The sequence below is a fragment of the Schistocerca cancellata genome, chromosome 3 (genome assembly GCF_023864275.1).
Source record: "Schistocerca cancellata isolate TAMUIC-IGC-003103 chromosome 3, iqSchCanc2.1, whole genome shotgun sequence".
In the NCBI taxonomy this organism is placed as follows: domain Eukaryota; kingdom Metazoa; phylum Arthropoda; class Insecta; order Orthoptera; family Acrididae; genus Schistocerca; species Schistocerca cancellata.
In genome coordinates this window covers 859,184,131-859,198,600 of record NC_064628.1, presented here as the reverse complement: position 1 = coordinate 859,198,600, position 14,470 = coordinate 859,184,131, and the positions used below count along the sequence as shown (strand labels likewise).

Here is a 14,470-nt window from a genome sequence, read left to right as displayed (position 1 = left end):
CAATCATTTCTCGGTTTTTGTGGATACTACTGGCGTTTTCTTAAAGATAATTGCCTATCATCGCCCGCCTTATTACAATTAATGAAGAAGAATTCAGTCTAGACATGTGTGACCGATCAACAGGAAGCGTTTCATGAGGTCAAGAAGCAGGTCTTGGCTCCACTTCTGCAGCTGCCAGATCTTAATAAACCATTTTATCTTGGGGCAGATCTCAGTGAATTTGGACTTGGATGCCATTTATGTCAAATTCTTCTTCTTCTTCTTCTTCTTCTTCTTCTTAGCGTGCCTGTACACTTCGGACCTTGGCGATCATCATGACTATTCTGTCTTTATCAGTTGCAATGCGAAACAGTTCTTCAGTTCAACAACTAAGATTGTCGAGCCAGGAAATTCTTCTTCGTCTTGGAGATCTCTTTCCCTCGATTTTTCCTTGCAGGATACGCTGAAGCAGCTAATATCTTTTTTGATTCCTCATGAAGTGGCCAAGGTATTGCAGTTTGCGACACTTGATAATGTTGATCAGCTCTGGGCTTTTGTTAACTGGACGTAGATCCTCGACGTTTCTCACTTTTTGAGTCCATGATATTCTCAGCATTCTTCTGTGTAGCCAGATTTCAAAGGCTTGGAGTCTGGCAGTGGTTGCCTTTGTAAGGGCCCATGTTTCCACAGCGTGTAAGAGAACGCACAGCATCTGACGAGCCACATTTTTGTGTTCATGGCAAGATCGTGACTCTTGAAACCTGAGCTCATCGAGTTGAAAACACTCCTCGCCTTTCCGATGAAACACTTGATGTCCTGCGAGTTATCCCACGCTTCGTTAATGACGGTATCCCGATACGGGTCCTGTGAATCTGGCTCTATGCTTGTGTCATTGATGTACTGATTCACACCTCCAGTGTTCTTCCTGCTGAAATTTTTTGTTTGTGGTGATGTCCAAGCCGTATTTCTTGCTTGTCTCAGAAATTTTGTTTATCAGCTTCTGCAGCCCTTCCATTATATCCGAAAACACCACGGTGTCATCTGCATGACGAAAATTGTTGAGAGTAACCCCATTCACTGAGATTCCTTCTTCCACGTCAAGTAAGGCTACTCTGAATATGTGTTCGGAATAAAGGTTAAAGTGTATGGATTATACTATACAGCCCTGCCTGACGCCACGTCGTATTCTCACTTGTTTTGATTCGGCTTGATCTATTCTCATGACTGCTCTAAATGGCTCTGAGCACTATGGGACTCAACATCTTAGGTCATAAGTCCCCTAGAACTTAGAACTACTTAAACCTAACTAACCTAAGGACATCACACACACCCATGCCCGAGGCAGGATTCGAACCTGCGACCGTAGCAGTCCCGCGGTTCCGGACTGCAGCGCCAGAACCGCTAGACCACCGCGGCCGGCCCTCATGACTGCAGATGGGTATAAATTAGCTATTATTCGTAGGTCTTTCCCATTAGTTCCTGTTTCCTTTACTACTTCTTTTTGTGTTAGCAGAAGAGCCAACACCGTGTTACGAATGGAGGCCGAAATGCACGCGTTTTAGCTCACGCAGGCTGGCGTGAGGAGGGAAGAACCATACTGACGTGAGGTCTGGAACATGACAAGGAATGAGAATTCAGAAAGCGATGTAGACAGTGAACCATCGCTAGCAAAGCCGGCTGTACAACTGGGGCGAGTGCTAGGGAGTCTCTCTAGACTAGACCTGCCGTGTGGCGGCGCTCGGTCTGCAATCACTGATAGTGGCGACACGCGGGTCCGACGTATACTAACGGACCGCGGCCGATTTAAAGGCTACCACCTAGCAAATGTGGTGTCTGACGGTGACACCACACTTCTATCATTTTTTCATGCTTCACACGATCAAATGCTTTCTGATAATCAATGAGGCAACAAATACATCACAATTGATGTCCCTACAGCTTTGGAACAGTACTTGTACACTAAATACTGCTTCTTTGTGCCAGCTGCACGTACAAACCCGATCTGGTTTGGCGCTGTTTGGTCTTTACAAAACTTGTTTATGCGCTTGTAGATCAGTTTAAAAAACAGTTTTAACAGTTGGCTCATTAACCTCATGGTACAGTAATCCCCACATACTTTGGCATTCGGTATCTTAGGTAGAGAAATGAACTCTGATGTAGGCGATTTTGGAGGGATTTTAACCGATGAATAAATGTGGATGAATATTTCTTTGATCAAATGGCTCTGAGCACTATGCGACTTAACTTCTGTGGTCATCAGTCGCCTAGAACTTAGAACTAATTAAACCTAACTAACCTAAGGACATCACACACATCCATGCCCGAGGCAGGATTCGAACCTGCGACCGTAGCGTTTCTTTGATCATTTTTACTTTTTCTTTATTGAGTAGTTTGAGGAATTATGCTTGTATGCCATCTGGCCCAACTGCTTTCCCTTCCTTCATTTGATATATGGCCGCTTCCACTTCACTTACTAGCATATCTGGTCCCTCTGTATCTAGTACAGAGGTCATCTTTGAATAACTGTTCTAGATTTTTGCCACTCTCTCTCTCTTTCTTCCTTATTGATTATGAGGTTGCCATTGTCATCTTCTAGCTTCCCACTGTTTGATTTGCTGTATTTTCCTGTTGCCTCTCTGACCTTCCGATGCACATTAAAATCATCATACCCGTTAAAATCATCATACCTACTCTGATAAAGCTCAATTTATGCACATAATTCAGTTTTTTCCTTCTCTTTGGCTTCTCTGATTTTCTTTCTGATTGTATTCTGTATCGCATTATATTCCACCAAATTACGTTTTTTCTTCCTCCATTCTTCATGAGGTCTAGAATCTCACTTGTTATCCAAGTTTTCTTCTTTCTAAGGTCCGGTCTCGAATACTCTTCTTTGACTCACTGTACTGCTTCACGTAAGTGTGTGAGTTTTTCATTGATGTCATCCCCACTGTCTTTCCATTTCTTGTTTAGGGCTGTCTTCACTGTCTGCTGTAAAGGGTAGCAGCTTTCAACTTCCTCAGGTCGTATTTTCGTGATATTTTGGAGACAACATGTTTCATTCTGATTTTGAAATTTCCTACGAGTGGGATAGGGTCTGATTGTATGTCTGCTGCCGGATACGTTCTGACATCTGTACAAATATTTCTGTACCTCTTGTCCACTGGCATGAAATCAATCTGATTCCTCACAACCTGTCCTGGTTTGTCCAAGGGCGATTTTCATGTGTATAACTTGCGTGGTGGAAGTTTAAACCATGTATTCTTCACCACTACTAGATTTGTTTCTGCAAATACTTAGAAGTAGTCTCCTCGGGTGTTCCTATCCCCTAGACCAAAGGGTCCAACCGAGCTTGATGTTTTTCCTGATCCAAGTTTTGCGTTAAAGTCACCCATAACTGTATTCAGGTCTTCTCTTTTTAGCTTCTTCAGAATATGGTTAATGCTATTGTAAAAATTTTTGACCTCCTGATCTGGCTTGTCTGCTGTAGGTGCGTTGGACTTGAATAATGTTCAAGCTAACTGGTCTAGCTTTGATTTGAACTAACATAACACGTTCTGAGATTGGGATAACATTGTCAACACATTTTGCGATTCTTTTGTTCAGTATGATTCCAACTCCAGGTTGATGCATACCATTGTCTGTACCTGAGTAGTAAACTGGGTGATCATCTATGTTGATGTATCCAGTTCCTGGCCATCGCATTTCGGTTATTCTCAATATATCTATTTTTATTCTTCTCATCTCCTTTATTGCATTGTGAATCTTTCCTCCCTGGCTCATCGTCTTGACATTCCATGTTCCAATTTTGATTTTATATTGATATTTCAATCTTCCTATATCTGCACTTGTAACTGCCCCTCCCAGAGGTCCGATTGAGGGGTTTACTCTAGATAATAATTTAGCTGCAATCATGGCCATAGTGATTACTAGGACGTATCCATTCTGGATCTTTAATGAGGTGAGTGTCCAGTCTGCTTCCTCATCCTTATGCCGTTGACCGCATTTCTCAGTTCATCCGCCTTCGGAGCCAGTTTCCTTTCTCCAGGGCAAAGCAGTGGGCTTCTCTTGTTGGCTTATCCATCTGAAGCTGTTGGCCAGCGAGATTTTTTTGTTCTGTGTTAATTAAAGCCCAGCAGAGAGGGTTGGTGCCTCCTCCGCCTCCTTGACTGTTGCACTCCTGGAGCCGTTGGACATCCGACGCAGTCACAGCCGCCTCACTCCCACATTCTGGACTATACTTGACTTCCCCTCACCTCTTAACAGCCAGCAAGCAAGCTTCCCCAGTACTGAGACCTCCCACCACATCAAGGTGATAGTCCCTGGGAGGGTTATGTCAAATAGTCAGTGAAAATGGGTAGGAACAGCATCGCGAAACTGGGTTCACCAGTCGCTTTTGGCAACAGTGGAAAGGAAATGTAGAGTGCAAGGGAGTTGCAAATGTTTGGAGCTGTAATCGGTTCCGCTGTTTTCTATTCGCGCGACACACTATCGTATGATCAGATCGAAGGGCATGTGAATTGATGCAGATTCGTCTTGCTAGATGGGCTTTCACACTCCAAAAATTCAGCTTTGAGATCCAATAAATTCCTGGCGAACCACATGTGATACCTAATGCTTTGTCACGTCTCCCACAACATTTAAAAGACGTCTCCACCCACTCCTGACGTGTGATGGACTTTAAGATTAGTTTTATTAGTGGAGTAGATGGAGAATCAAAAATTCGAAGGTTTCTAGTTAACAGCAAAGCAAGCAGCAGATGAAGTATAAAAAATTACCAAAACAACGTATCAAGATGAAATGGAGACTGAAATTCAGCAATATAGATACGTTTTACCCTCAGGGATGTGACAGTGGGTATGGAATACCCAGACATCTGCTTTGTTGAGGTGTGGTGCAGTTTTTATCGTTGCGCATGTACTGCTGATCTGAGGGAGCGATAGAGCGATATGGATTCTTCGGGCTTCTAGTGTTTTATTATGACTCCTTTAATGGTTAATATTTAAAATATGGCTATGAGCCGACGTATTGGTGCGCTGCTACATGTGGAGCAGGGTAATGCGCCGTTTGTAACGGTCATAGGCGTCGTAAAGGCTGCCAGTGCGAATTAAGAAAGAGTTTTCCAGACCGTTCTACTCTGCTGTATAATTTTCTTATATTTCTTTGAAAGCTTTTCAGCACTTTCAGCCATTCGGCCGCATTGTGGGGGTGCAGGGCCGGCAAGTTCACTGGGTACTAAATGTGCATAATGTCTTTCTAAAGCCGGCCGCTGTGGCCGAGCGGTTCTAGGCGCTTCAGTCCGGAACCACGACCACTACGGTCGCAGGTTCGAATCCTGCCTCGGGCATGGATGTGTGTGATGTCCTTAGGTTGCTTAGGTTTAGGTAGTTCTAAGTCCAAGGGACTGATGACCTCAGATGTTAGTCCCATAGTGCTTAGAGCCATTTGAACTGTTGTGGCGTATCAAGACAGCCACGCCACTCGGAAGTAGCCGAAATGCACGCGTTAAATTCAAGCAGGCTTGCTGAGGTCTGAAACAGGATACGTAATGAATGCTATAAAGAAAAGTACGTAGCGGCTGTAAAACTTATCTTTAATCCATCATTGTGGTACATCGCTCTTGACGATACAAATGAGACTCTTTAAATACAAGCAGTGTAAGGCTAATGGCGCCTTGCTAGGTCGTAGCCGTGGACTTAGCTGAAGGCTATTCTAACTGTCTCTCGGCAAATGAGAGAAAGGCTTCGTCAGTGTAGTCGCTAGCAAAGTCGTCGTACAACTGGGGCGAGTGCTAGTCCGTCTCTCTAGACCTGCCGTGTGGTGGCGCTCGGTCTGCGATCACTGACAGTGGCGACACGCGGGTCCGACATGTACTAATGGACCGCGGCCGATTTAAAGCTACCACCTAGCAAGTGTGGTGTCTGGCGGTGACACCACATGAACCATTTCTTTTGTCTTTCTAAGAAACTATGCCAGATACTATTATGCGGTTGTTGTTGCAAATAGTAGCTTAATTCATAGTTGAACGTATGCTCTAACACATCTGATCCTTTTTCTCTCTCTGTCTTGTTGCAGGTAGCGTAATTCAAGACTGTTGCTGTTAAAATTGCTTCGATGCAGCAGAGAGTGCAACGTGTTTTGTGGTTTCATGAAACACGGTATGTAGGCATCGTTCACCGACAGTTCCACAGCGCCTATGGTCGCGATCTGCCAGACGTGAAGCGCATCAAAGGATGGAATGAAAAGTTCAAAAGAGACTGGCAGTTTTGGTGAGAAAGCAAGGAGTGGTATAGACCTGGAGGGGGTGGCGACATTGTTGATGTCGGACTTGCAGCATTTCAGGGCAGTCCGCGGAAATCGTCGAGTCATGTTACCAGAGACACAGGCACTGTGCTGAAGATTTACACTAACGGCTGCAATTAACGTGCATACAAAGTGCAGCTCTTTCAAGCTTCGCAGCCAGGTATGCTGCGTTTTTCTGGAACATACCGGAACGAATCGATGCAGACATTGATTACCTTAATAAAGTTCGATTCTCCGATGAAGCGACTTCTTACACCTTCGGGAAAGTAAACAGGGATAATTTACGGATTTGGGGGTTTGAGAACCAACATATCAAGGTACAGCAGATAAAGGACAGCTCGAATGTGAATGTGTGGAACGGCATAATGCAGAACACAATAAACCGTTCGGTTTCACCTGAGTCTACCATTATGGCAACAGCTTACCAAGACAGGTTGGAAGTTTACATTGTATCTCAATTACAGAAATTTCAATTTTGAAAAAGTTGGTGCACAGCCACACTGGTCGTTATTTGTTCTCCAGTTGTTGGACGAAATCTTTCTGGACACATGGATAAGAATAGATTTTACGATATCATGCCAAGAACATTCACCAGAGTTAACCGCCTTTTACTTTTTTGCCAGATTATGTTGAGGATAAAGCGTCCAATTCACCAGTTCCTGATGTGCAGACTCTTACCACACGGGTATGAGATACTGTAGAGGCGATGACAGAAGAGATGTTGGCAAAAACATAGAGAGAAGTTGAGAATTGCATAAACATTCTGCCGAAAGCAAACGAACACATGTGGAAGTGCCTCCATAAAAAATCTAAGAGCTAAGCTACCAACTGTAACAAACTGCATGGCTGCATCTGGCGTAGTTCCTTAGAATTGAGTTTTTATGATCAGGGAATGACATTATGCTCATCATGTATAATCTTCTTAGCACTTTATTTAGCAACGTCAGAAGCCGATACAGGTAAGTTTTCGCAACGGTACCCTATACTGAATTGCCATAGTCCATGGCTGGCCTTAAGAAGGTCTTGTAGACGATCAGTCTGCATCTAGTTGAGAGTTCGGAGCGTTCGATGACAGTCGGACACAGCGTCTCCAGTCTCTGGTCTTTCTTTCTGCCTTTGGTGACTTCCGTCTGTCAGGTGAGTTTAGCATCCAATATTACTCCAAGGTATTTCACAGAAGTGCCAAATAGTTATATCATAGAGACGTCACGTAGCTTTCGTCTGGTGGTCTTGGTAACCTTGAAGATGTCCCACCAACCGGTTGCACAGTGTTGGCATGCTTCCTGGAGTCTGCAATTCCTTGGTCGTGGTGTCTTAGTTCTGGTGTAGACGGTGATGTGACTAGCATAAATTTCTCTTTCCACTCTCGGCGATCTGTGTAGATCAAGCACAAGGTAGGCCCAAGCACCGATCGTAGAGGAACTCTTGCTTCGATTCTTCTTATTGTTGAGGTTCAGTCGTCTGTGCAAACTACGAAACAGTGACGGGTCGTTCGCGAACTAACAGGTCCAAAGGAACGGTTCATCAAGATGAACGGAACGAGCAAGGAACGAATTCTAAGGAACGGTCTTTCACAGTTCACTTCGGTCGCGTCTTTCTACTTACAGTTCCCGGGAACGGGAAACGGTCGGTCTCGTTCCCGCAACGCCACGTCGGCTGGTCTAGTTCCAGCTTCGATCCTGTTTCCGTTCGTGCTCCGTCTCGGTCTCGCTCGGCCGGACTCGTCCTTCTTCGCGTGGCCACTCGTCGCAATTCCACTGCCGACTGCTCATAATTCGTTCAGTATCGAGCTGTTGTTCGTTTCGTTCGCTGTGCACGCCCATTATAGATCTGTTTCAAACCTTTTATGAACTCTGAACTACTAGTTCTTTTCGTATTCTATTCATCGTCCACAACTGCTAATTAAAATGTATTTTATAATTACGTAAATTAAGTAAAAATTACGTGGTATGTAATACATACATCTTTTCAGGTAACAAAATGGCATATCAGCTTACTTCACTATTTCAATAAACAGCAGAAGAAATACTTGTAAAAAGGCAAGATTTTTTTTGTTATTACACATGCAAAGGAAGTCGGTATAGCACACACAAGTGGCCATTTTCCGTCTGCTTTTGATCCAAAGTAAAAGAGCATATTCATTGTTATGGAAGGCACACCGACTTACAACCGATAGAAGCCCGCACTGCATAATCGTGTGCCTGGTGCCACATTTTGTAAAGAGATTATGATCACGTCTACAATATTATTTCAGTGCTACAGGGTGGCGCACGAAAAATCGGCCCCGAGTACTAGACTGCTCATTGTCGCCCACCAATCGTCATCTACTGTTTCCAAGTCGTTGTGCAGCGTGGGATAAGCCTCGGGCATGGGTGTGTGTGTTTGTCCTTAGGATAATTTAGGTTAAGTAGGTGTTAGCTTAGGGACTGATGACCTTAGCAGTTAAGTCTCACAAGATTTCACACACATTTGAACATTTTGAAGTCGTTGTTTGCATTAGGTTATTTGTTATTTCTTCATTGCCTAATTATTACATGTTTATCTATTATGCTTGTAGCGGTCAACAAATCGTGCGTAATTTTTCGAGCATTCTGTACTCGGGGTCGGTGTTTCGTGCGCCACCTTATATTATTTCACTGCAATCAGCCACATATCGCTACAGTTGGCTAAACGAGAGTTTTTGCAGAATCACGAAAATTACAAGGGTATGAGAATTCCGTTATGAATAAAAAACTCTGTACTCCGGGGGGGGGGGGGGGGGGAGGCAAGTGCCCCCTCTTGGCGCCTTCCATCTTCAGTCACCTATACTACTAATTTTCAATTTTTCATAAGAACCATATACCAAGCACAAATGAACGGTGAACGAGTAAAGACGAACGGTTCCCAAAAAAGAGCGATCACCAGTGAACTAGTTCCCAAGGATGAACGAGTTTGCCCATCTCTATTATGAAAGATCTGTCCTGTAGACATGAAGCGATGAGTCATATATTAACGTCTTCTGGAGTCCCATATAGTGTATCTTGTAGATGATGCTTTGGAGACATCTAAGAAAATGATTCTACAATATTCCTTGTAATGTTTTTATTCCACCTCTCGTCTCCAAGTTTTCTTTGGTTTCCTTCAGTGTCTCCCCAGTGTACAGATTCAGTAACATCGGGCATAGCTTAATGGCTCTGAGCACTATGGGACTTAACATCCGAGGTCACCAGGCCCCCTGAAACTTAGAACAACTTAAACCTAACTAACCTAAGGACATAACACACATCCATGCCCGAGGCAGGATTCGAACCTGCGACCGTAGCGGTCGCGCGGTTCCAGACTGTAGCGCCCAGAACCGCTCGGCCAATCCGGCCGGCTTTCGGGGATAGCTTGCAACCCCGTCTCACTCTCTTCTCGACCACTTGCCTTTCGTGCCCCTCTGGGCTGGTGTAACTGCCATCTGATTTCTATAAAAGTTGTAAATACCCTTTTGCTTCTTGTATTTCTGAGTTTCAAAGAGAACATTCCAGTCTACATTGTTAAAAGCTTTCTCTAGCTTACAAATACTATAACATCGGTTTGCCTTTCCTTAATCTCTCTTCTAAGGTAAGTCGTAGGGTCAGTACAGCCTTGCGTGTTCCTACATTTCTCCGGATTCCAAACTGATCTTCCTCGAGGTTGGATTCTACCAGTTTTTCCTTTTTTCTGTAAGCAATTCGTGTTAGTATTTTACGACCATGACTCATTAAACTGATAGCTGGGTGATATTCACACCTGTCAGAACCTGCTTTCTTCGGAATTGGAATTGTTACATTCCTTTTCCAGGCCGAAGATATTTACCTTGTCTCATACATCTTGCACACCAGATAGAAGAGTTTTGTCACGGGTGGTTCTTCCAAGGCTGTTAGTAGTTCTGACAGAATGTTGTCCACTGCCGGTGCCTTGTTTCGACTCAGGCCTTTCAGTACTCTGTCAAATTCTTCTCGCAATACCATATTTTTCATCTCATTTTCATCTACGACCACTTCCATTTCTATAATATTGTCTTCAAGTTAATCTCCCTTGCAGAGACGCTCTGTATTCTCCATCCACCTTTCAGCTTTCTCTTCTTTGTTTAGGGCTAGTTTTCCATCTCATTTCTTGATATTCGTACAGCTGCTTCTCTTTCCTCCAAAGGACTCTTTAATTTTCCTGTAGGAGGTATTTATTTTCCCCCTAACGATATATGCTTCTAAATTCTTACATTTGTCCGCTAGGCATTCCTGCTGAGCCATTTTGCACTTCCTGTCGATATCGTTGTTTAGACGTTTGTAATCACTTTCGCCTGCTTCATTTGCTGTGTTATCCACATATTTCTGCTAGGGTTTCTCATTTTACCTACTTGATGGTCTGCTGCATCCACTATTTCATCTGTCAAAGATACCCATTTATTTTCTGTTGTATTCCTTTCCTTACTCTAGTCGAGAGTTGCCTAATGGTCTCTCCGAAACCTTCAAGAACATCAGGTTCTTTCAACCTATACAGGTCCCATTCCTTAATTTTCTATCATTCTGAAATTTCTTTAGTTTCACCTAAAATCTTCCCTTCTCCTCCTTTTACTACTATCGAATTCCAGTCCTCCACCACAATTAAATTTATTTTCGTCTCCCTTAACTATCTGAATAATTTCTTTGATGCCGCCATACATTTCTTCAGTATCTTCATCATGTGCGGTGTTAGTTGAAGTTCCATACGTCTCCAGACACGTCTTCGCGGATCATCGGGGCCTGGAATCTCATTGACTGGAGTAGTATTTGTATTACTATGGTGGGTGTCGGCTCTGTGTCTCTCTTGGCTATGTTCATAGTAGCTTACCCGCATTCCTACTTTCTTAATCATCATGAAACTTATTCCTGTGTTACCCTCATTTGGTTTTATATTCATAACCCTATATTCAGCTGACCAAATGCTCTGTTCCTCTTGTCACTGAATTTCACTAATTCCCACTATATCTAACTTCCCCCCGCCCATTTCCCTTTTTAAATTTTCGAACCTTCCAGCGCGATTAAGAGCTCTAACAATCCACGCTCCAACCAGTAGAACGCCAGCATTTTCTCTCCTGATGATATACTCCTGAGCAGTTCATGGGAGGAGATCCGAATGGTGGACTGTTTTACCTCCGAAATATTTTACCCAAGAGAATGCCATCATCATTTAACCGTACAGAAGAACTGCACGCCCTGTAGAAAAATTACTGTTTCGGTTTCTCCCTTGCTTTCAGCCGTTCCTGAGGGATAGCGCACCAAATTCTCTCAAACTGGCACGTTATATCATCAAAATCCCGAGCTGGTTTGGGGGGCGCTGTACCCGTGGTGTAGGGACAGTTCGGCGGCGGACGGCGTGGAGGTAGAACGTAGTGTGGTGTGCGCTGCGCCGTCTGTGCTTCCGCGTGGTAAGTCTTGCGCTTGCTGCGGCTTAAAACTCTGTTTATAGAACACTTCGAGAAGTAATGAACAGAATGCGGTGATGACTCAACCAAGTAGAAAAGATACGTTGAAACTTACCTTTGATCCTCGATATGTCAGACCCAAGTCGTTTGAAGTAGAAAATTGGTTAGAACAAGATGTGAAGCTCTCCTTTAATGATGTAATTGGGATCCATCTGTCGATTGTAGCTTGTGTCGTGTTTGTTAAAATGCGTAGTTCCGAGTTGTGCGAGAAAATAGTTGAGTCTTCCGGAGGTGTCATGAAATTTAAGCACTCAGATGGAAACGTTGGTGAAGTCACCGTTGCACATGCTGGTTTTGGCATTCGCACAGTTCGAATCTTCGAGTTGCCTTTTGAGATTACAACAGACCAAATTAATGCTGTAATTTCACCCTTCGGGAAAGTGCTCAGCAACAACAAATGGTCAAGCGCGCATAAATTCCCAGTACTAAATGGCGTACGGCAGCTTCGAGTAGAGTTACAAAAGCACATCCCGACGTACATCAATGTCTGCGGATATAGAGGGATTGTAATTTATGACGACCAACCGCGAACCTGTGCCGCTTGTAACAAGCCTGGGCACGTTCGCGCAGAATGTATACAGCGGCGCGTGGCGCAGCTGCCGGTCTGCGAGGCCGCCAGGCCACCGGCGATGACAACACTGCCGGGAACTTAGGCCGCCGTGGCACGCGAACGGCCGACTGCTTCCTCAGCCTCTGAATTGTGTGCAAATACAAATTCTCCAGACACTGAAATTCCGATGGACGTCAGTGCTGTCATAGCTGACGACCTACAGGAGTCCCGCCAATCTACGGAAACGGTTGAAGTTCCACCGAAACAGGCACCTGCAACTGTAAAGGCAGCAGATCCGCCGGAAGTTGAAGACCGACACACCTTGCAGGAAAGCGACACTAACTTGGATACTGAAAAAAGTCCGTCGAGAGGCAATTCTCCAAAGAAAAATAAGACACGCCGGCTGGCGCGCAAAGGTGCAGAGGAGACAGCTCCCACACTCCGACAAAAAGCGAAGGAAATAGGTAGTACCTTAAGCCAACAGATCTGTAGCAGCACGAAAGCGACACCAGTTTCTGAGGAGCGTTCCCCTTCTGCGCTGGAAAAACGAGACGTCCAAGGAAAGCCAACAAAGAAAGCATCCAACCACCCCCAAGAAACGAGTCACTCTCATGAAGCTTCACTCGTCCCACCGACGACGACAACCTCAACCAGCTGGCCAGACGAAAGCGACCATAACAATGCCGACGAAGAAATGACAGAAGTTTCAGAAACTAAGACAGACTGTAAGCTAGCCCCACAGGTGGCTGATTTCTTCAATGAAGACGTCTCCGCGAACGAACATTCTAAAGAACAAGGACACACCACTGAAACATTTGCTACCTGTGAATATTATTAAAATGCGTTTTAAAGCTGACGCTTGCGAGACAAAACAGAAGAATGTTTTTTTAAGTTAGATCAAGTAGAACGAAGAATGTCTGACATACAAGCATACAAAATCGCGACGGTAAACCTTAATAAGATTCATAGTTCCTTTAAACTACAGAACTTAAAAGATTTTATATATGTTTCTGAAAGTGACATTACACTTTTACAAGTAGTGACAGACATTGAGCTTGGTAACATACCTGGCTTCAACGCCATTACAAATCGAGGACATGGAGCGGAAATGGGCACGGTTCTGCTCACAAAGGAGGGCATAGTAGTCCAAGATGTAGTAAAACTACCAAACAGTAAAGGCATAGCGGCCACAATAAACAAAATACGACTCTTTAACGTGTATGCCCCTTCAGGATCCAGCAACAGGCACCGCAGAACGGAGTTCTTTAAAGAAGAAATTGTCCCACTATTTGGAACTCGATATGAAAACCTTATCCTGGGAGGAGATTTTAACTGTGTTTTGCATGCCAAAGACCAAATTCCCAATTTCAACAAGTGTACTGAACTGGAACGTATAGTTAATTACTTAAGACTAATAGACTCATGGGAACATATGCACGGTGCAGCCCCTGGCTTCACCCACGCCACAAGTCACTCGGCGAGCCGTCTCGACAGGATATATGTAACGCACAATTTGAAACACCTCATTTTGCAGTCCGAAGTATGGCCTACCGTTTTTTCAGATCATGCTGCATACATATGCACAATCAATCTGATAAAACAAGGGACCTTCCGAGGTAGAGGCACATGGAAGCTCAATGTGTCCCATCTGGAAGACCATGCTTGTCAGGAGGCATTTTACAAGGTATGGAGCGAGTGTGAAAGCAAATTTAGCTCGTACAACTCTGGCACTGACTGGTGGCTGAAACATGCCAAACCTAAAATACGGAGGTTTTTCATAAACTACTCCAAAGACAAAAACTTTTGGTACAAATCAACTATAGAATTTTACTTTCAGTGTCTAAGGGATTTGTACAAGTCCGATGCAACAGTTGTGGACAACTACGAAAGAATTAACAAAATTAAAGCAAAAATCTTAGCACTACGGCGTAAACAATTGGAAGGCTACCAAATAAGGTCGCGTGCCCAGAACATAGCCGAGCACGAGGTCACTTCCATTTATCATGTCATTCGTGAAAGCAAAAGGGCGTCTCGCAAGATATTATCTGAAATAACAACTGATGATGGAAGGAAGCTGACGAAGCAAAGAGAGATTAAAGACGCAATCGTACAGCATTTTGAATCCTTAATGTCTAGTCAACCGGTTGACGAACAGCTTCAAGACGAGTTAATGA

At 44.1% G+C, this 14,470-nt stretch overlaps 1 protein-coding gene across 1 annotated transcript; it reads left to right on the top strand.

Moving 5' to 3' along the window:
* Nucleotides 1–12,483: 12,483 nt before the first annotated feature.
* LOC126176616 (uncharacterized protein DDB_G0290587-like) lies at nucleotides 12,484–13,134 on the top strand. The gene has a single exon (XM_049923775.1). It carries the CDS (start codon nucleotides 12,484–12,486, stop codon nucleotides 13,132–13,134), a length of 651 nt encoding a protein of 216 aa, XP_049779732.1.
* The last annotated feature ends 1,336 nt before the right edge of the window (nucleotides 13,135–14,470 follow it).

Excerpts from the sequence above, each read along its gene's own strand:
- LOC126176616 (XM_049923775.1), top strand. The coding sequence starts at position 12,484 with ATGGACGTCAGTGCTGTCATAGCTGACGACCTACAGGAGTCCCGCCAA.